The sequence below is a fragment of the Lipomyces doorenjongii genome (genome assembly GCF_038497915.1).
Source record: "Lipomyces doorenjongii strain NRRL Y-27504 unplaced genomic scaffold V1508scaffold_40, whole genome shotgun sequence".
In the NCBI taxonomy this organism is placed as follows: Eukaryota; Fungi; Ascomycota; class Lipomycetes; order Lipomycetales; family Lipomycetaceae; genus Lipomyces; species Lipomyces doorenjongii.
This window is the reverse complement of record NW_027118107.1, coordinates 71,279-93,050: the sequence shown is the minus strand read 5'-3', so window position 1 is coordinate 93,050 and position 21,772 is coordinate 71,279. Positions and strand designations below refer to the sequence as shown.

Sequence of the window (21,772 nt, the reverse complement as noted above, 5' to 3'; positions counted from 1 at the left end):
TTTTATGCACGTTGTTTTGATAACTCATTTCGGTCAATCGCTAGTTTACACAATCATTGAAGCACTGCGAGCGGAATCACGAGAATTGCAGCCAATTTGCAGACTCCTTCGCGTAACTGTCACTGCCCGATGCAATCAACGTAGACTCGGAATTCGATGGTGAATTCTTTGTCTCCGATGCCGACCGGCAGCGGCGCACGCGGACGCTCTATATCGCCTGCTCGGCATCATCGAACTGCTGGAACCGTGGTCTCTAATGTGAACGCGTCCGCAACTCCACATCCCATTCGCACCATTGTTGAGTCCCTAAACAGCGATGACGAGTTTGTCTTCCGACTGCACAGTCTATACGAGTTACAGCGAAACCTTGTTGAGTCCCCCGAAGGCAAGGACGTGTTTCGATTGTCCATGGGATTCGAGTCCTTGGTAGAAGCTCTAAACAGTGTCGTCGCAACGGACGACGATGTGGGATTCTCAGAACCGATGGAACTTGTTAAGTGCGTCTTTAATATATTCTCGGACGCCCTGTTCGATGCACCAGTCAATCGGCGATACTTCACAGAAAAAATCGGTTTGAATACTATTAACATGGCCGTCGTGAATACAGGCCTCATCAAACAAGGCCCCAAAGAGATTCTCGGCATACTATTTGCCTTCATGATCTCGGACTTTTCCGTCACGACGTTCTTTAATGCATTGGGACACAAAGTTAAAGAATCGGCAGATACTTCTTCGTCATCTGATATTATCCAACTTATTCACGAGCAAGTAATCAGCTCCTTTGGTCGAGACGTCGTTCGCAATCCATTTGCAGTTACGGTTATCTACAACATTGTCGAGGGTTTGTCTGAGGAAGAAATATATACATCAGTGGCTGCCTTGGTGTGCTTGACCTCTCTTGTTGGCTCATCAGCTCATAATAAGGTCGCGGTATACGGGACTGGAATCATGGACTGGATTCTTCCACTTGCATGGAACGACAAGGGCATTGACGAACGGATACTGACTGAGTATCGGCATCTCATAGACTCATTGATGGAGCTTGGAGTCAGTACACAGACAGCTAAAACTTTGTTCCACCATGCTATGAATTCTGATGGAGTTGCCAAGTTATTACTGTCAGGTATCCATGCGTCAAGAGAGCCGGCACACATTGTGTTTGATCTTTCGCTGCATGGTTATTCTACAATCGAATTGAATTCGTTGGGTCGGACGTTCCCACCTGCATCCTCCGGATATACTTTCACAGCGTGGATTAAAATTGATAGATACGACTATAATAATCACACTACTCTATTTGGTGTTTTTGATAATTCTCAGCGGTGTTTCACGCTAGTGTACATTGAGAAGGAAACAAAGAAACTTATATTGCAGACCTCAGTAACATCCAGCAGGGGTTCTGTGAGGTTCAAGTCTGTCAGTTTCGAGCCTGGGAATTGGTACTTTATCTGCATATCTCATAAGAAGTCGCGTGTCAGCTCTACATCTAAAGCTTCGCTTCATGTTAATGGTGAATTTGTCGAGACAATCAAATGTCCGTATCCGTCCAATCCACCGAATGATGGACATGCCCAAGCATTCATCGGTACACCTTCAGACTTAACACTTGGTCCCGGTCCCAATATAGTTCACTCTATTTGGCAGTTATCGTCACTTCACATATTCGAGGACATATTGTCCGACGACACTCTTGCGGTTCATTATAGATTGGGGCCCCGTTATTATGGAAATTATCAAGATGCCCTGGCGAGTTTCCAAACGTACGAAGCTTCCGCAGCATTGACGTTAAGGAATGAGAATCTGCACGCCGGTCGTGAGGAAAGTAGCGATATTATTAATGCAATTCGCGGGCGCGCGTCGAACTTACTACCGGAGTTCAAAGTTCTTCTCAGTATCCACGCGAAGAACGTCATCGATCCTGGTACTCTTCAAAGCGAGCGTGGGTTTCGGCAATCACCCAAGAACATAACAGTGTTAAGTCGAAATCATCTCATCATAGTTAATGCAGCAGTACCCGACATTAACATTGCATTTTCATCGCCAAATGGCATTGGCATTGGTTCTGGAGACCCGGTGCCTGTGATCCCGCAAAGCTTGGACGATGCAGCATGGAGATTGGGCGGATCCGCACTCTCATTGAAAATGACAGAGCTTGCCAATACTCCCGATCAGCTGTGTCGCGCTATTTCAATTGCATTTGAGTCACTTCGAGAGAACTGGAGGAACTCAGACGATATGGAGCGAGTTCATGGGTTTGCAATTCTGGGGAATTTAATAAAAATTAAGTCGGGTTCAGGAATAATAAGTCGGAAACTGTTGAATATAGTTTTGGAGTTTGTGGGATACAATTTTCAAAATCCTTTGGAATCGATGATTATAAATCCGCTGGCATACCGCATACTCTTGGTGGATTTCGACATATGGAAGGTCGCCGACATTGGTACCCTGAGAGTTTACTTCGATCAGTTCGCTATGTTTGGCCTTCAGAGCAAATACCACACGTACAATGCTAAACGACTCACACGAATGAGTAAGTGATAATGTGTGGCCATTGGTCGCGGGACATGCTAATCGGCATAGGGATTGTGAAAAAGTTTCTGCAGGCACTGAAAACTGGCTCTTTCACCCGTGAGGCTCTCGACTACTTCATTCCTGCATTCAAACGTATCATTCAGACTAATGTGTCTGCCGAAGTGATGCGTTCGTTGTCTCTATTTATTACATATTCCTTCAACGAGAGTATGCATTTAATATGGAGTTTTAGTTTTGCATGTTTTGACCACGAAATAGATCTACCCGCATCAGCAAGACGATTTGCAGACGAGGAAAAGTCAAGTCAGAGTGATACTTCACGAGCCGAAATCGGATTCCTGATTCTACGCGTCTTCACGGAAATTTTGTGCGATCCAGCGTCGACCGCAACCGTAAAAAAATTTGCGCGGACGGTTACCAACAAATGGGTGTTGTTCCTCTTAGCACAAGACGATCGCCGTGCTGTGATCGCTGGTGCTAAGATTCTCGCTAGGTTATTGATCATCCATGGCCCCAGTTACGTTACGAAGTTTGCTAGTAAAAATGGTGGATTTGTGATAATGAAAGAGCGACTTAAATCTCGATGGATTATTCCTGAACTATGGCCCATCTGTTTGGCTATCTTATTTGGAGTGGACGTAGCGACACTGGAAATCAAGAGCACATTGGATTTATTTCATCTGGTAGAGATGTTTAGACGTGGTGGGAAGGCAACTGTTGTATATCCAGAGATGTTTACAGTTATTGGTGCAATGCTCAAAGCTGGTGCCCTATCGATTATATCGGAGGAGCATAGAAAAGATGATAGGGCAGCAGCGATGGAGAATAACGAGCTGAAGTCCGACGAACCATTGGGAGTTAACCTGACAGTGGAGAGAGCAGCTGCGGTTCCAAGTGCTAGAGCACCCTCACAGATCTCCACGACCGATGATTTTGGCAAATATCTTCAGGTTCTCACTCAATTCTTTAACGAGATGCATGCCTCTTGTCCAGCGTTTCAGGAGTTCTGCACGAAGGCTGTGTTTATTCAAGAAATTCTTGGCATTTTGTTTCCTGCGATCTGCAACTCCGAATCTGTCAGCCCCGAAATTGAGCTGCAGTCTCGCGATTCTACTCTGACGTTCGATGGTGGTGATATCGTTGTCAGGCCAGCATCTAGAACAGGAAATCCTGCTCAAATCATGAAGACAGTGAAAGCACCGAGTCTCTCGAGTTCAACTATCTTGAATACGGGAGAGAGGCCGCGAGCGTCGTCGCTACGACGTGGCTCTTCGTTTGTGCTTGTTACTTCAGACTTGAACCATCCACCCCCTGCTGCGACAAACATATCTAGTAGAGTCTCATTATCTACAATCGGACGGAAGACTCGATTCAGGGAGTTCAAAGTGGTTAATCGTGTCGTTGAAGGCTTGTTAGAGATGGTAGTTGCTGTGTTTGTCGATCAGGTTTTGATAAAGAAGGACTTTTCGGAGCTGAGCATTTCGATTTTGGTAAGTTTCTACGATATAATGCTACAGGCGCTCTTTAATATTAACAAAATATATAAGATTCCGCCAACGTTTCAAGAATATCAAATTTACTTTGAGACATACTTGTTCAGAAACACAGTGGCTCAGCTAAACACTACTATCTCCTTGAATATGAGGCTGCTGTGTGAATCGCGCACGCTTATCAACTTTGGTAAATTTGCACAACAGCTTGTTGACTCGGTATTCAATGGTGCGACGTTTGAATCTCAGAGAGTGTATTATGTGCTAATGTCTAACAGGATGGTTTCTTGGAGGAGCCGAACCGCTGCTTGAACTAATAGGGATGGTGATCGAATATCTTCAACAGCCGACAGTTGAGCGTCTCAAGAACGTGAGACTATGCCTTCATGTTGTATCGAACATTCGATTGATGTTCATGAAGTTGGTCCTGTTCAGATTATCTGAGCTCGATGACATACAGGCAGAACCTGATACGGTAGTGAAGTTCCTTGACCGTATGTTGTACTGGCAGAATGTTTTGCTATCTCCCGCGTTCACAGAAGACAACCTTATCAAGTTGATCTGTTATCTTCTCTATATCCAGCTGATCGATGCAAATGAGCACGTTCGACATGCAGCTGCGAATAATTGGCGAATGGTATTGGTTCATAGACCAGTTGAGACTTCACTTATCCTTGATCAGGTGAAGTCGACGGATCGCCAACTCACGAAAGGGTTTAAAAAATTGACGGAGATGGACAATAATTCATTTTTGGAGTGGGTTGACACCAATCGGACTGCGCTCGACGATTTTTTCCTCGGCACTGTATCAAAAGAGTGGGAGATTTTCGTGGCGAATGAGAATAAAATATCCGAGGATAGTGCAAAGCTTCGGATGACAAAGCGCCGTGAGCGGTTGCGTCAGACAGCCACGGAAGACACTCACAATCGCATTGTGTTCAGTGATCATAAAACGTCGTTGCGATACTGGCAGTCTGCGATCTACAATACGGAGCATATTAAGTTCATGCGGAATTTGCAGGACCAGCAGGATACACTCACGTTCTTGTCATCAGAGTACTCTAAGCTGGAGATCGATCTTACTAGACCACGAGGCGTTATTGACGATGGCAACAAGCAACGGTGGAGACTGGATTTAACCGAAGGCAAGGATCGAATGCGTAAGAGGATGATTCCCGATACTCGTCGTAACATGGCAGAGTACCTTCCGAAAGGTGAGGAGGTCCCGCAGAGGCCGACCATTGAGCACTCAGACCTTAGTGTCAGTCCGCAGGAAGTTTCGGATGAATTGTCGGAAATGACCGTCGACGATACAATAGCATCCACGGAGAAACAGGATGCCTCAGCTAGTAGCAGTGCTTTGAACGCCAATGAAGGAGCGGCCGAGAATGAGGACGGGTTTGAGATCGTTGAGGATCCCAGAGGTCAGAAAGCTGACGACGACGCATACGAAGACAAGAACCGAAAGGTTCTACGTAGCTTGGAACAAGGCGACTCCGTTGTGGATTTATGGAATGTTTGCAGAATTATCGGACTTGAATCCGTTGAGGGCCTTTTGATCCAAGGTCGCAACAATTTGTATCTCATCGACAACTTCTTCCAACGATCTGACGGCGAAATAGTGAACCTGTGGGAGGCGCCTACGCAGGAGCGTGATCCGTATTTGCAGACTATTGCTGGATCGGATAAGCAAAGTGTACGGTCAATTGATAGTCGTCAACATGATACTCGGCATTGGTCACTGGACGACTTGGTTTCGGTTTCGCGGCGTCAGTTTCTGTTTCGTAACGTTGCGTTAGAGTTTTTCTTTGCAGACGGTCGCAGTTTCTTGATAACGACTATTTCGGTCAAAGAACGAGACACCATTCATCATCAATTAATCGGCAAAGTTTCTAACAGCGACAGTAATTCTGGCGCTGCGTTCTCGGATGAATTGTGGCGTATGACACTACAGCCATCACTGCAAAGCGGCTTTGCCGGTCAACTTGGCAAGATTGCCAATGTGTTTGCCACTGGAAACTCTAATCTCGCAACGCGACGATGGGTCAAAGGCGAAATTTCGAACTTTTACTATCTCATGCTGGTGAACACCATGGCCGGGAGAACTTACAACGATCTCACCCAATATCCAGTTTTTCCCTGGGTTATTGCGGACTACACCAGCGAGGAGCTCGATCTTACCAACCCGGCTTCATTTAGAGACTTGTCGAAGCCGATGGGAGCGCAGACTCCAGAACGTGAGAAGGAGTTCAGAGACCGCTACCAGTCATTAGCGGACCTCAATGACAGCCTGTCACCACCGTTTCATTACGGCACACACTTTTCGTCGGCTATGATAGTTTCGTCGTATCTTATTCGGCTAGAGCCGTTCGTTCAGTCTTACCTGCTTTTGCAAGGTGGCCACTTTGACCATGCGGATCGCCTGTTCTACTCTATTGAACGTGCCTGGCAATCTTCTTCACGGGAGAACATGGCTGACGTACGTGAACTAATACCTGAGTTTTTCTACCTCCCTGAATTCCTTGTGAACGCGAACGAGTTTAAGTTTGGCACGCTCCAAGGTAGCGGTGCGGAAATCAGTTCAGTGCAATTGCCACCTTGGGCAAAAGGAGACGCTAAGATATTTATTCAAAAGAATCGGGAGGCTCTGGAGAGCCCGTATGTGAGTCAACATCTCCACGAATGGATTGACTTGCTGTTTGGACACAAACAACGTGGTGAGGCAGCAGTAGAGGCTACGAACGTGTTCCACCACTTGAGCTACCACGGCGCAATTGATCTCGACAAAATTGAAGACCCGTTGGAGCGAATTGCGACGATTGGCATTATTCATAATTTCGGACAGACCCCGCATCAAGTGTTCACGCGACCGCATCCACAGCGGGAAATTTTGAAGCAGGCGCAGTTTGAGGTCGACAAAGATTTGGACTCGTTGCTACAAATGCTGTCCCCAATGAGCGATATGAACAAGCGGTTCGATTATGCGGTCTCGCCATTCAAAGGTGAGCGGGAGAAATTGATGGCGCAGATGAATCCACTGTTTTGCGCTTTTGTGCCGCCGTCCTACGATCGCATGGTGGAGTGGGGTTTCTGCGACGATGGAGTTAGGTTTAAGCTTATTGAGAATGGAAAAGTAAGACCAGTTGTGCAGAATTTGAGTATAAGAGGTATCTAACAGTCTACATAGTTAATTGGTCATGTCGAGAAATTACACCAGAGTCATCTGACGTGCGTAAAAATAGCGGATCCACGAACGCTCGTGACCGCGGGGTACGACTGTGTCATATGTGTTTGGCGCATGCAAGGTAACGTAAAGTCTATGGAGGTGCAATTTAAGGCTTCTCTGCGCGGGCATACGACGCCGATTGTATCGCTTGCGATTTCTAGATCGTTCAGTGCCATTGTCAGTGCCTCTGAGGACGGAATCGTCCTCGTGTGGGATTTGAACAGATTGCGTTTCGTTCGAGAGCTGAAACATGAGACGAAGATAAAGGTACGTGCAGGGGCGATTTGACAGGAATTAGACCTGACTGGAATGACAGACCGTTGCAATTTCGGACGAGACGGGCGAGATTCTGACCGCCGATGGCTCGATCCTCTATCTGTGGACTATCAATGGCGACTTGATACTTGCCAAACCCATACCGGAGGACGCTGAAACTCCCGGTGTCGCGGCTAAATAACATATAATAGAACGGATTTTAATATACATCTGTTCATTCTTTTCTTTGTATGATAGTTTTTGCATTTGATCTCATTGGTTGTACTTCGAAGGATGCACTTAAATTTCGTGGCATGTGTAAAAGGAATTCATATTTTTCGAGGAACGTTGAAATGCGGGGCTTCTATGTATGTCTTTATGACGGCTAAAAGGTGACTTACAATTTAAAATATAACTACATAATTACAATTATGTGAACACCAACGACACGCCATAGACGGAGTGCTGCAAGGGTTAGGGCCCTGTTGTCAACAAGAGCCAGGACTTTGCCACGTCCCACTCGCTCAATAACGTGAGAGTCGAGTCCCTTTCGACCACAACTGGAGGATATTTCGAGAGGATCGTGCAGTTCTGTACTGGACTCGAGCGCACTGCAGCGACAATCGGCAATCACGATTCAAGGACAGTGTCGGCGTCGAGGCTAGTTTTGCATTGGATATATTTGGCAACAACGCCAGATTCAGAATAGTATTAAAGGGGGTAAGGAAAGTTGAAGCGGGGACGACACGTGTTAGATTGATCACCGGCCCACTATCGAATCACAATAACTAATATCCGCGTACATCAATCATCTCAAATCTCGTCGATACACTAGAACAATATTGACGCATTCATTGGCAATATGGCAGTCGCGATTCAAGACCGCACACAGGAATTCAGAAGTTGTGTGGCGGCGTTGTCAAAGATAAGTTCGACGAGTGCGTCCGCGTCTAGGAATCAACTACTTTTGTCGCCCAGTTCGCCGCCGATGCCAAGTCAAGGTGGTGCGGGCATGAATGGCGGGATTCATGGCCCTGGGGCGGGTGCCACGAGGGGACAGCGGACAGAGTTCGCGAAGAGGGCGGTTGCCATCAGCAAGGATATTAATAGTGCGATGGGCAAGCTGCAGAGGCTTGCGCAATGTATGTTTTTTTTGTGTATCGTTAAATTGAAGGCTAATTGGGGTGTAGTGGCTAAGCGGAAAACGCTATTCGATGATAGACCGGTTGAAATCGCGGAATTGACATTTGTGATAAAACAAGATCTGGCGAAGATTAATCAGAGCATATCGGAGTTACAGTCGTTTGTAAAAGGTGGGAAGAAGCATTGGGGCCGAAAAGGCGAGAGTCAGGTTGACGAGCACTCGGAGAATGTTGTTGTGTTGTTGCAAGGCAAGCTTACGGATGTGACGGCTGGATTTAGAGAAGTTTTGGAGGTCCGGACGAAGGTAGGTGTCTCACGAAATAAGTTGATTTCATGTCATGACGTGCTGATTTGAGCAGAATATTCAAGCGTCGAAATCTCGGACCGAGCAGTTTATTTCGTCTACGTCAGCGTCAGCCAAGGATGCCTCGGGATTTAAGACAAAGTCGCCGTTGTACACGCAGTCGGGTCCGCCGCAACACAGCAGTTTAGAAAACCCATACGGAAGCTCTCAAGTAGATCCAGAAAATCCGTATGGCGCTCAGAATGCCGAGGCAGGAGAGTACCTGACCTTACCGGATCAGCAGCAGAGTCTGATGCTACTGGAGGAGCAGCAGGATACGTACATCAGCGAACGTAACACCGCGATCGAGGCAATCGAGAGCACGATTCACGAGCTAGGTGGAATTTTTTCGCAGTTGGCGACTATGGTGGCGGAACAACGGGAGGTTGTGCAGCGAATCGACGCGGACACTGAAGACATTGCGGTGAATATCTCCGGTGCACAGCGGGAGCTCTTGCAATACTTTGCGAGGGTGTCGAGTAATCGGTGGCTGATGGTCAAAGTGTTTGGTATTCTAATTGTAAGTAACTGCTATGTTACACTGCTGATTATCTGTTGTACACAGATTCTTTTGTTGTACACAGATTCTTTTGTTGTACACAGGTGCTAACATGGACATAGGTATTCTTTCTTCTATGGGTGCTTGTGAGCTAAAATTAGGATTGGGGTTACGTTTTGTTGTTGGATGCAATTTTGATGCATGTAATGTTTAAATTACTTCACCGGCATGGAGCTTATGTAAGATTTAATGGAGTCAATGGTGGCCAGATGTCTAGGGTGGGAATGATTTTGAGATATTACTCTTGACACTCGTTTAAGTTGTGCACATGGGCGCCAAAGAGATGGTCTAGGCGGACCAGTAAACGAACTCTGCCGGAAGTAATTGCGCACTGAATCCAGTCAAGCAATATGTGAGCCGTCAGCCGTGGGTAGCATGAGGAGTTTAGGCCACAAAACGGAATGAGAATGAGTGGCTGTGACCTGGCGAGGCTGTCATGAGGCAAACAAAAGCTGGATAATGGCGCCGCTAAAATTATGTCATCAACTTAACTCGTCCCAAACAGTTTGACGGCCGCATATCCTCGACTAGAAATTGTACTAAAGGGGTCTGCTGAAATTGGGTAGACTCCAACTGAACCCCTGAGTCTGCGGCTGCAGCTGTTCCGGGGTGCGAACCGCGGAATTATTTGGGGCATCAACGCCGCACATCTGCGGCCAGGACTAGTGAGCCGCACGCCCGGAGGCTTTGACCACGAAATTGTCGCCTGCTTGCTCTTCAAGAATTTACGCTTTCGAGTGATGCTTGCCCCAAAAGCTCGCTGTTGGTGTCTGTTTGCGCTCGTATTGACTGACTCGCCATATCGGCTTCCGACTGCTATTGCGCCTACGTGGATTTTCATTGTCGCTTCGCTGACCTCAGCGCTCGGTACATATACCGGGCACTTCTCTCCTCTGCCTGCTCGCGATATGCTGTTTTCGACGGTCTGTATCTGTATGATCAACAGTCATGAGATTCTCCATTGTTCTTCTATTTGCGCTCATCTCATCCACGCACGCGTTGCTCTTCCCCAAGGTCAGCATCTACTGCATTCAAAACAGCTTTTTAAGCACCTGTCCGCACGGCCAGTACTGCAATAACTTCAATCGGTGCGTACCATATTCTGCGCATATTTCTTTTATTTCTTTATAAGTGTGTGCTAATATCTGGTGTAGATGCGTGCCCAAGCGTCGTGGCGGCCACCACCATAGACGTGACGATATCCAGTACTCGATCGACGGTCAGTGCGGTCCAAATAATAATAACCTCCTCTGTGACCCCAACTCGACAGTCTACATCGGCACATGCTGCTCTGATATGGGTTGGTGCGGTAACACCTACTTACATTGTGGCACCGGCTGTGTATCAGGCTGCATGAAAAACTATACTATTCCTGAGCCTGGCGCTGTCTCGATTGATGGCAGATGCGGTGCTGACTTCTACGATACCGTCTGTCCCTCAGGCCAGTGTTGCTCCCAGTACAGCTATTGTGGCACTGGTGAGGATTATTGTGGCAAGTCTTCCTCTAGTTTGTCACCTCTGTTGTCGATCTCTACAAGTGATGGATGTAGTATAGGTAGAATATTACAATATTTCTGTTCCGCACTACTTCTTGTTGATGCGTCATATTGTTTTAGGTGTAATCACGCGTACACTTATCCGCGTCTCTTCGACCACCGCGGGTCATTCGTCCACTTTTCTGACCAGTACCCTCTCTTCCGGCTCATCTGAGTCATCCAGCAGGGCGAGCTCCTCCGTTGTATCCAGCACGGTCGGGCCATCCAGAGAAACTACTCCCTCGAACACCGTAAGTTCTTCTATTGCTGCGGAGATGCTCAGCAGTACCGAGCTGTCGTATTCGGCTATGAGTTGGTCTGCTTCAACGTCGTCATCGTCGTCGTCGTCGTCCTTCGATTCATCATCATTTGTGCACTCTTCCACCACGGGCGAACCTGTCATAGGCAAACCCACAATCAGCTCTGTAGCTCCATCAGCCCAATCCACTCTACCTGTCACCACTGATGGTACCTGTGGTGTTACCAGCGGGGGCACTGTCTGTGGTAACTGGATCTACGGCACTTGCTGCTCTCAGTACGGTTATTGTGGCAATACTACTGCACACTGTGGCGTGGGCTGCCAGTCTGGTAATTGTACTGGAGATATCAACCTTGCTCCCGGAGAGGCTGCTGCTGCGGTCGCTAGGGGTGACGATGCTGGTAAATTTGAGATTGTCGGTCAGTCAGGTGTTCCAGCTATGCATGCTGGTTTACTGCCCAATGGCAAGGTTGTTTTTTTGGACAAGGTTGAGAACTACACCCAGATCAAGCTCGGCACTGGCTATTATGCTTACTCATCCGAGTACGATATTGAAAGCAACACGTACGTGCCTCTCGCCTACAAGTATGTTCGTCCATATTATGGTTTTCATGTCAGGCTGCTGATGTTACTAGGACGAATGCATTTTGCTCTGGAGGTTCCTATCTCGCAAATGGTGATTTCATTTCAGTAGGTGGGAACGCGGATCTTTCATGGTATGCTATTTGGCTTTGCTGGCCAGGTATCTGAACAATTACTGACGATGATAGGCTCGATCCGACTGTTGGCAATGGCTTTACAGGCATTCGATATCTCAAGCGTTCGCTGTCAAGCTCTGAATACGACGGTCAGGCGTGGAGTGAGCCCGGAAACAAGCTTGATTCCGCGAGATGGTATGCTACTGCACAAAATCTTGCCAATGGCGAAATTTTTGTTGCCAGTGGCAGTTTGAACGGTCTCGATCCTACTGTGCCAGCTAACAATAATCCCACTTGGGAACTTCTCGACAAGACTGGAAAGTCGTATACCGGCAGCATACCTATGGACTTTTTGGCACATAACCAGCCATACTATATGTATCCGTTCGTCAATCTGCTCCGAGATGGTGAGCTCTTTATCTTTGTTTCTAAGTCGGCTATTATCTTTGACGTCAAGACCAACGCTACGCTCAAGACTTTGCCAGATCTCCCCGGTGACTATCGTACTTATCCCAATACTGGTGGCTCGATTATGTTCCCCCTCAGTTCTAGTGATGATTATTCTTCCGAGGTCATGATTTGCGGTGGTGGCGCTTACCAGGATATTACGTCACCTACTGAGGCCAGCTGCGGACGTATTCGCCCGGAAGATGATGAGCCAACATGGGAGATGGAGGGCATGCCAAAATCTCGCGGCATGATCGAGGGTACCCTCCTTCCCGATGGTACATCCATCTGGATGAACGGGGGCCACTATGGGTCTCAGGGATTCAACCTTTCAACTGATCCGGTGTACTACCCTATCCTGTATGATCCAAGCGTGGCCTCTGGATCTCGGTTTACTGTTCTCACTAGCTCGTCTATCGCTCGTCTCTATCACTCCGTTGCTCTGCTCATTCCTGATGGTAGAATTATGGTCGCCGGATCCAATCCAGTCCAGATGCCTATCATGGAACCCTCAGAATACACGCCATACGTCACCGAATTTCGTGTCGAAATTTTTACTCCGCCATATCTTATGGGTGAAAAGGCCACTAGGCGGCCTCGTAACGTCACACTGTCAAGTACCTCTCTGAGAAACGGCGACTCCTTCTCGCTCAAGTTCACTGATGGCCAGGCTAATACTAGTGACCTGAAAGTTGTTTTGTACCATGGCGGCTTTGTTACACACTCGACACATATGGGACACCGCATGATCTACCTTGACTACACTGGTTTCGAATCCTCTGAATCCGCAAACGCGACGCAATCGTTGACGGTCAACATGCCTAGTGCCAAATACGGAAGTGTCACTCCCCCTGCGCCGTATTTGGTGTTCGTAGTCGCGGATGGCATTCCGAGTGTTGCTGTTGCTGTCATGGTAAACGAGGATGCATCGTTCTAGGTCGCAATTGGAGATTTGTTTGTATTATATGACGTTTTGTAATTTTAATCTGAAAATTGGCGACCGGTTGTGGGCCATGTACTATAATCCCTAAGTGACAACAATTCCTCTATGTGTGTATCATAATTTGGCTATATTTTCGCTGTTATTTGTTATTTAATTGATTGTTCAGTTCTCATGGAGATATTTAGGATCAGGTAACTGAGCCAGGGCAATATAATCAATTCTTAGAGAACGCTGGCGGCGACTGAATAGGTTACGTCAATAATTATCGCTCCCGCAGAGGGAAATATGCTTTTAGCGATGAAAGTTGCCTAGTAGACAAAAAGGCGACTACGACTGGAATAATCGTACCCCGCACTAGACTTAGTGGTCAGAAAAACTGTGCCTTCCAACCACAGTTGGAGAAGCCGAGCAATTCTCCAGCCGAAACTATCATCTCAATTGGTACCATGACGGAACTAGACGAACTCGAACTGTATATAAAGATTAATACAAGACCTTCTGACTGACTGACTAGGGCGCATAGGGCGCGCCTCCGTATATAGTCTGGACATATCTCATATTGCGTGTCACATATCGTGAAGATTGATATATCATAATATGTCAATGCCCACAATATAAGGCTCGTGATCCGATGAACTTTCCAGCATAACTGCCGAGGAGTGCGCCGCTATAAAACAAAACCAAGGAAAAAATCAATAAAATAAGGTATTACTTGCGGACACGTTGTTTGCGACCATGCTTGAATGTATAAATATTGGCTACACTAGTCGCTAGAGCACAAAAAGTCCAATTTCTTTCCATTAAATTCTAGATAAGCCACTTGCTCTGGGAATACAAGAAATTCAGTAGTCAATTTTATGTCATCGCAGATCTCATTGATCGGCATAATAAATCATATAAATATAATTGCTTATATAATTGTAAATTAACTAACGCACTTCATAAGCGAGTGGACCACGACATAATAAAAAGGTGAAAATACACCCTAAACCTAAGTTTTATTATGGCGATTTTAAACAATTTATGGCTAATTTGTTTGAAAAGGGTATAAGTAAGTAGCTGGGCATCAACTTAACAGCACTCATAGGAGTCAAGGCACTATGGCCGAGTGGTTAAGGCGAAAGACTCGAATTCACTAATAGTTCGACATCTTTTCTCGTTTCGAGGCGCAGGTTCGAGTCCTGCTGGTGTCGATCTTTTTTGAATTCCCCCGTTGACGACGGCAGGTTAGGGTTACTGTGGAATCGTTTAGGCTGCGTTCGAGACTTCTTGTTATCATCGTTGAACATTGATCTGATCGCGGTGTATTTTTACTGCGATGGAGAGTTTATTGGTATGATATTATTTTGACTGTTGCTGTAAGTTACTCTAACGTGTGCGTGCTAAATAGAGACCGGTGCTCGTGCCAATCCGGTTATTGGCCACGAAGCCGATGCTGCGGACATATTTGCGAGTTATTCTAGGAACAGTTGCTGCGAGCACACTGTTTGTGGTGGCCGTGCTAGCATATATCGCGTTCTATCAGACTTACATTCCCTATGATGAGGTGCGAATGCCGATATACTTTGATTACTCGTGCGTTGTCCACTTCTCTCTGTGATTTTGCAACAACGGAGCTTACGTTGAACAGAACCGGCGACAGTCCGTCGACATTCACCGCGCTTCCTGACCCGCTTGCGCTCTTCCCGCACCAAGCGTACAGTGTCGTCATACACCTGACGGTGCCCCGGACGCCTCACAATACGAAACTTGGCAACTTCATGCTTTCGGTACGTCTGTACGAAGCAGATCCTCTGGCGGCAATTTCTCGGTCCACAGACATCCCGGTCGACAGACTCAGCACTACAATCTCGCGCCACAATCTAGCGTTGCTATCGTCCACTTCTGAAAGGGTTGCGGGTGTGCTACATGATATCACACTACTTGAGGCGCGGCGGCCAGGTATCTTGAAATACAAATCGGACCTCCTGGATGTTCTCGATACACTGCTTTTCTTTCCGGCGTACGCAAGTGGGTGGAAACAGCAATCTGACTTCTTGGAAGTAAGCATGATAAACGACTGGATCCTGACTAATAACTCTAAAATACCTCGATTTGCCGCCGTGCAGTTAGACCGCGACGTACAGATCTACGACGCATGTGTCCTATTCGAGGTGGAATGGGCCGGGGTGCGGTGGTTTATGCGGAAATGGTATATTACTAGTTTTGTGGTTGGTGTTGGTGTGTTTTGGAGTACGGAGTTGGTTGCTGCTGGAATCACTTGGGCTATGTTTGGGCTGCTTTTCGGTGGTGGACAGGATGAGGGTGAGAATAGGATAGACGAGTTGAGGCGGATGGCCAGGGAGATCAAAGACCCAAGGTATGAGCAATCGAAACGGGCTGACGGTAAAGAAAAGGTCAAGGCTGAAGTAATCGATCAGTCGGAGGACGTGACTGAGGAGACTGATGAGACTGATGAGAGCGAGTCTGTTCCGACAGAGGAAGAGACTCCATCAGCAGAGGAGTCTGAAGAAGATCTGATTAAGAAGGAAGAGGCAGAGAACCTCGCATCGCCTGTGAGCCCGCTTCTGCATCGTGCACCTTTATTTTCGACACATGGAACTGACACGCCGGCAACCGACCTCCAATCTGAGTTGTCTATTGAAGCTGTTAGTGTCTCGCCCTCCAAACCGAGACGCAGCGATTCTTCGGCATCTGCGAAATCTGTGACAGATGACGTAAGTGAGCACTTTGAGCCGGATGCAGGTGTCGGTACTGGCGTTAATGTGCACGTCAGAAGGTCGAGTAACGAGGAAGCCGAGACACGACGTCGTGTTGGAAAGCAAGAAAATCGCGATGAGTGATGTCATGCTGTGCATTATAATTTGGTTATTTTAATGGTCATATTTTACGACGGCGTTGTACTTTTTTGGTGTTATGAAAGGACTTTGTGCAATCATATGTCGTGCACAATCTGTAGCAAGCCACTCCCCGACTGATACCTATGTAGTATAATAACATTAGGAAGCTATTGCGAAGAGCAAAAATTTAGAAGGAATTGCAGCACCTACGATTCCAGCATGGTCTCCCACTGCAGTACTAAGTAGGCCCAAAGAAGCTTAACCGGGGTTGATCGGACGGGGAACTGTGTTTTCTTCTTGGTATGGCCGTAACAGGCGTGAGTTATTCTAGAGTCGGTGACTTTCCCGCAGTTTCCCCTTCGCTTCTGCATCTGTCGCGCTGGGTGCTAACTTCTCTGTTCCTTCCCCGGGTAGTTGCCCCACACCCTCTCTTTATCGTCCTCTCTGGTGGCGGACTGACTGGGTCGGTGTCATAGCCTCCGGACCCTGGCAGGCAGCTGGTGCCGTCGCCTTGGGCTTTGCTTCTTTTTCTTTTTCTTTCCTTCTTTTGCCTATTTTAAATAGCTTGTACCGTACCCTGCATGACCTCCAAGTCTTCCCGATCCACGTCATCTTAAAATATGTTGAGGTGTTTTTTGAATTATTGTGGATGTCATATGTGTGATCGTTTTGCCTTTTAGCTTCTCAAGCTGTCCGTTGTCGCAGGTTACCTCAGCAGCGCCATGCCTCGTTCCTCGCTGCCATACCTCTTTCGTTACTTAACCCGCTTCAGTAAAACTGTTATTTGAATTTTTGGCTCTCCCTTCATCTTCGAATCACCAGTTACTCTAATATATTTGTCTGCTGTGGTTCTGTCCCGTATTTAAGCTCCTGGTTATGCCTGTTGCAGCTCTGTCCTTAACTGTTGATGACCTTGGAGACAAGCAGAGGCAGTAGAAGCGGGTATGTGTATATTTTGTATGTCTAAAGGTCGTTTTCGGTAATGTCGTCCAGTTTGTTTATCTGGTGGCTAATAATACTATAAATTAAATGCAATAGTTAACAAACATGTGCGATTTCATACGAGTAACTTAGCTGTAATATATGAGCTACTCCAATAAACAGTTAAAGTTGCTCGCATGAGCTTCTCTCTCTTAGCGAGTGTCTATGCCAAACTGGAGGAGAATGACAAGTCAACTGACAGTGCTACTCGCTCCTGCAAAACATATCTGACTGTGTGGACATTCCCACTTCCATTGTTCACCGACTCGCTCCGCAAGAGCCGCTCCCCAGCTCGCAGATTTCGTATGAGTAGGTACACATATTCCGGCTAAAGGGACTGCGCAAATTCATACGAGTCGGGTCAGAAATTTTTTCTATAGGGCTGGCTTGAAAGCAAAAAACATTCCTTCAGCTTGTATGCAGTGCAGTCATAAATATAGGGACGCTGGCTTACATGTGCAATTGGTTTTCAGCCCATGATGAATATAGTTACTAATACAGAGAGCGCTGTTATTCCCGGGCTTCGTCTCCCCGGTCTACCAGCGTTGAGGTCTCTGGCTTGGGGCCCCAGGCCGCTTCTCTTTCGCGCTCTCTCCATCTCTCCACCGTCGACGCCGGCTCCGGGCGCGGATGGTCCTCACTGCTGGCCGGCTGGCTTTGTTGTTGTCCTGGCTTACGGGCCAGGAGGACTGGACTAGACCACGTAAAGTCAAACACAATCTACAAGTGGTGTCGAAATCAACTAACTGGACGACTGCGGGCTGCTTGTCGACGCGAAAGGCGCCAATCCAGTAAATGGCATACTCGATTGCCCAATGTTACCGGGTGAGGGGAAATATATAATTTGTGTTCGAATATGAGGTGACACGTCATCGTCTTGGGTGCTTGTTACTGTTCTAGGCATTATTAGAAAAGGAACAGTTATCATTATAATATGCACTAATTGTGATCATTATTTAATTTTGGTATTTATCGTCGGTGCAAAATAAAACAAAATCACAAATGCCTCTAGACAAATTCGCATTACACGAACGCCTGATTGCCTAACCCTCGAAATTGAAATATAATAGGGCCGTTGACGATTTGCCGAATTTCGTCGATTCAGCAGCAAAATCTAGCCGATAAAATTACGAATAAATATTGGCAGGTGGTTGACCTTAGCCTATATAGTATCGGCAACAGTCGACTATATCGGTTATTGGCAGAAAATTGCCTTAATTAGGATTAGCGAGTATTGTTACTCATCATGTGAAGACCTCAACCTGCTCAAATTGGAAAAATTCAAGCATTATTAATAGGGACAGAGATACAAATAGCATAAATAGCATAACTACATATCCTCTTCTTTCGAGTATCTGCAAGCAAAGTGAGTATTCCCATCGTTCTTGACTCCATTGAGTGCCTTCTCAATCCTAGCTAGACTCTCCGTTCGCTGAACAACGGCTCAATCGCTACCTCCGAGGCTGGGATTGCAAGATAGTCCCTGGCTGCAGCTGCCATTTGCGGATACTATTCTTTATAAGCTCTCCACCATCACACCTCTCGTCAGTACTAGCCCCAGCTACTGTCTCTTCCTCAAAGTACATGTCGATGTCATATGGCAAAGCTCTTCGAGACTGTAGATTTAAGAACATACGAGACTCCAAAGTGGCCTTCTCGACTCTTTGAATCGGTTCATGACTGTCTGCCACCACAAGTGGATTCGAAAGCCCACATGTACGTTGAGAAGAAGTGGGGTGGTCTGTCTGGACTGGCGGCGAGATGTCAAGCCCTTGAGCTTCGTCAGTCAAATGTTCTAGACAATGGTTGAGAGGCGATCTGGCTAATACTATCCTCTGGTACGGTACTAAGCTCGCAATTGTGACTGTCAGCCACTGGCGAGCGAGAAATTCTGCACCGGCTCATAAGCAGCAGGATAAGCGTCGACCACCCTGCTGCTTCGCTCGTTTGATCGCTTTTCATCTAGGAAGTTTATTGATCACTACCTATAAAGCACATGATGCAAATCTTCGAATTCAGTCATCATATCGTAATAATTGCAGCCCTCGGCCTTTGCAACGGATTGCGACAACATGCCCTTAATAAGGCATCAAGGGTCTCGTTGACCTCGCCCTAGTCCTTTTGCATTGGCATCGGCAATATCCACATTCTGCTGCTAAGGCTCCCATCTGCGCCTGTTCCTCAAATGTTCCTTCAACGAAGTCCAATACAGTCGTAGAAGAAGAGCTGGCTCGTCGACAGGGAACCGGATGGGCGAATCTGAGCCCAGCCAGTCAAATTGCGTATCTAACGTCTGCGCTAACATATGCCACTCCTCGTAAGAGTATTTTTTATTTCGATTAACATGCAGATCTATAAGGATCCCTTGTATCGCATTAATTAACGTCAGCTCTCTGTCAACTTCCTTATTGTCACCGTCAAGGTCATCGTTCGTGCTCAAAGTCCGCGCTATGCCACTCAAGTTGGACGGTGGCTGGTATCGTCCTCGTGATTCCAAATCACTCGTCATCTTGCGTAGAACCACTCGCGATAAATCTGAAGTCGACGTCGATGAAACGTTTTTCAACGTTAGATCGCCAAGCTTAGTCGTCAGGTACACGACGGACGCGATGATGGTGTCGCACATACTGGAGATCAGAATAGTCATAAGCGGCACGGCCATCAGCGACCACAGCACGAAAAATGACTTCGTCCCAGGGTGTGATGGCACAAAGTCGCCATATCCAACCGTCAGGAGAGCTAAGCTGCAGAAATAAATCCCGTGAAAATATGTCCAGCCTTCTAACCTAGAAAAGACGAGGGCGCCGATGAGCCAGAAAATTGAGAAGAGGATGAGGCTGACGGCAAGCACGGTCCACAGATCCCGCTTTTTGGCAGAGTGGTGAATTTTCCGCATTAGATTGAAAGATTCCTCGTTGGTCCGGTCACGTTCTTCAGAGTCCTGAAGTTTTAATTTACGGACTCGCAGCTGATCTACTCGACTGAGTGATCGCATTTCAAGAGACGAAGATATGACAAGCGAGCGGAAATTGGCGACCACGAGACCCAGGATGAGAATGCCGACGAGGGCGTATGGAAGCACAATTGCACGGCTGAGGTCGCGCGTGGGGTGAAGATCGCCGAGACCAATTGTAAGAATAGTTACGTCACAGTAGTATATGGCATCTCCGTAAGTGTATGATTGGATTCGAGCAAACACACCTCCTCCTCTGATCGGACGTTAACCGCTGTATGACATTCACGACTAACGAACTTACCCAGCAAGCCAAACTGTGATACATAAGATTTGAAGCATCAAACTTCTTTGCGACGATGTCAGTATAAAACTTGCGGGATAATGACCCCTGAGATGGCCAATCTCATTTACTGTCAATACGACACCACATAGAAAATAAAGCACAGCGGTAATGACTCTAGAAGATTTTAAGTCGAGAATCAATCGAAAGGAGGTAAAAACATACGCGCTCCAATAGCCTTGTGAGAACTCAACATCAAGTCCGCGTTCGATCATTGACCGGTATCCGCGATATTTGGCGCCGATTATAGCCAGCAAAAGTATGCTTGCAAAATAAAACGAACCGATAGATATTGCCTGTGATAGGTTGTACCTCACTCTTCCGGTGAAATTTGCAAGTAGAGACGCATTTGCAAGGACTCCCAATACCAAGGACACCGCATTCAACGCAAGAGTCCTCGCATTGTCTGAATGGAAATGGTCGAATATGCCGTTGTTCAGCTCAGCTATCCACGGTTCGGTCAACGCGACAATAGAAAACAAATTTGACACCGGCCCAAGTGCACCCGCCATCAAAGGAAAGCTCGAGGCCATTGTGATCCACCTCAGGTGGAGGAATTCAAAGACGTCTTCTTCGGGTGCATCTTGAGATTTGGCTGTGGAATGGAGTTTTTTTTGGCTACTTTTTTCGCTATCGTTGACTGTGTCTCCGCCGTTCATTTCTGATGAGTGCTTACAGCTCGATAGCAGATTGAGATCCTGTACTTTTTGGTCTGTCGACGACTGCATTTCCCGGACCATTGCGTCTGTGGTTTTATCAATGTGCCTTGAGACCGAGTGTGATTCAGGATCGTCCGAACCGGCGGATGGCCTGGTGATCAATTTCGTCGACAAAGAAGTAGTAGATTGACCGCTTGTCGGATTTTAGGAGACATGCCGATATGCATATATGTAGGTATATGCGAGGTAGCTTTTTGCAGATCAGGAGTGACACTGGCAAGAGGAGTCGAGCTAGATGGTGGCTTCGGGGCCCGGGGGCCCGTGAGTTAGCTCAAGTTGTGACCAACAGGAAGCGTCGAACGAGATTTGCGTCATTGTGCATCAAACCCATTGGGTTGGGGATTTCACTTGTCAAAGCCGGCATTACTGTCGTACGTTCTTGGCAAATTCGAAGCTGATGGCAATAACATTGTCATTATTCTATTTGCAATTCGATACATTTAGAAAGTAACAATCTGCTTCGGCCTGCGTAATACTCAACTTGTATCTTGCGATGCTCTGAATCG

At 46.9% G+C, this 21,772-nt stretch overlaps 5 protein-coding genes and 1 non-coding gene across 6 annotated transcripts; 5 read left to right on the top strand and 1 right to left on the bottom strand.

Moving 5' to 3' along the window:
* Nucleotides 1–54: 54 nt before the first annotated feature.
* On the top strand, nt 55–7,919 carry V1508DRAFT_420914 (uncharacterized protein; the record flags this gene model as incomplete). The annotated part of the gene is made up of 7 exons (XM_066940808.1): nt 55–2,530; nt 2,581–2,739; nt 2,791–4,022; nt 4,080–4,251; nt 4,301–7,155; nt 7,210–7,515; nt 7,565–7,919. Coding segments are annotated over exons 1-7 (7,235 nt in total), but the record flags the coding sequence as incomplete, so codon positions are not given.
* A 283-nt stretch (nt 7,920–8,202) lies between these two features.
* Nucleotides 8,203–10,093, top strand: V1508DRAFT_193144 (t-SNARE). The gene is made up of 4 exons (XM_066936173.1): nt 8,203–8,645; nt 8,694–8,950; nt 9,006–9,509; nt 9,611–10,093. The coding sequence occupies exons 1-4, from the start codon at nt 8,366–8,368 to the stop codon at nt 9,641–9,643; spliced, it is 1,074 nt and encodes a 357-aa protein (XP_066794696.1). The 5' UTR covers nt 8,203–8,365; the 3' UTR covers nt 9,644–10,093.
* A 73-nt stretch (nt 10,094–10,166) lies between these two features.
* On the top strand, nt 10,167–13,596 carry V1508DRAFT_420907 (glyoxal oxidase N-terminus-domain-containing protein). The gene is made up of 5 exons (XM_066940807.1): nt 10,167–10,636; nt 10,703–11,103; nt 11,165–11,927; nt 11,978–12,058; nt 12,113–13,596. Exons 1-5 carry the CDS (start codon nt 10,497–10,499, stop codon nt 13,422–13,424), a joined length of 2,697 nt encoding a protein of 898 aa, XP_066794695.1. The 5' UTR covers nt 10,167–10,496; the 3' UTR covers nt 13,425–13,596.
* Nucleotides 13,597–14,524: 928 nt separating this feature from the next.
* On the top strand, nt 14,525–14,623 carry V1508DRAFT_t68. The gene has a single exon. It is a non-coding gene; the product is annotated as a tRNA-Ser (tRNA).
* Nucleotides 14,624–14,715: 92 nt separating this feature from the next.
* On the top strand, nt 14,716–16,437 carry V1508DRAFT_373177 (putative adipose-regulatory protein-domain-containing protein). The gene is made up of 3 exons (XM_066937527.1): nt 14,716–14,763; nt 14,821–15,005; nt 15,061–16,437. The coding sequence occupies exons 1-3, from the start codon at nt 14,749–14,751 to the stop codon at nt 16,271–16,273; spliced, it is 1,413 nt and encodes a 470-aa protein (XP_066794694.1). The 5' UTR covers nt 14,716–14,748; the 3' UTR covers nt 16,274–16,437.
* A 2,969-nt stretch (nt 16,438–19,406) lies between these two features.
* On the bottom strand, nt 19,407–21,080 carry V1508DRAFT_357229 (uncharacterized protein; the record flags this gene model as incomplete). The annotated part of the gene is made up of 3 exons (XM_066937022.1): nt 19,407–20,460; nt 20,509–20,664; nt 20,713–21,080. The coding sequence occupies 3 exons, from the start codon at nt 21,078–21,080 to the stop codon at nt 19,407–19,409; spliced, it is 1,578 nt and encodes a 525-aa protein (XP_066794693.1).
* Nucleotides 21,081–21,772: the final 692 nt, after the last annotated feature.

Coding starts and splice junctions, on each gene's coding strand:
- V1508DRAFT_193144 (XM_066936173.1), top strand. CDS start 8,366: ATGGCAGTCGCGATTCAAGACCGCACACAGGAATTCAGAAGTTGTGTG. Junction 8,951..9,005: donor TTTTGGAGGTCCGGACGAAG/GTAGGTGTCTCA, acceptor TGATTTGAGCAG/AATATTCAAGCGTCGAAATC. Junction 9,510..9,610: donor AAGTGTTTGGTATTCTAATT/GTAAGTAACTGC, acceptor ACATGGACATAG/GTATTCTTTCTTCTATGGGT.
- V1508DRAFT_373177 (XM_066937527.1), top strand. Junction 15,006..15,060: donor CCGATATACTTTGATTACTC/GTGCGTTGTCCA, acceptor TACGTTGAACAG/AACCGGCGACAGTCCGTCGA.
- V1508DRAFT_420907 (XM_066940807.1), top strand. CDS start 10,497: ATGAGATTCTCCATTGTTCTTCTATTTGCGCTCATCTCATCCACGCAC. Junction 11,104..11,164: donor AAGTGATGGATGTAGTATAG/GTAGAATATTAC, acceptor ATATTGTTTTAG/GTGTAATCACGCGTACACTT. Junction 11,928..11,977: donor TACGTGCCTCTCGCCTACAA/GTATGTTCGTCC, acceptor TGATGTTACTAG/GACGAATGCATTTTGCTCTG.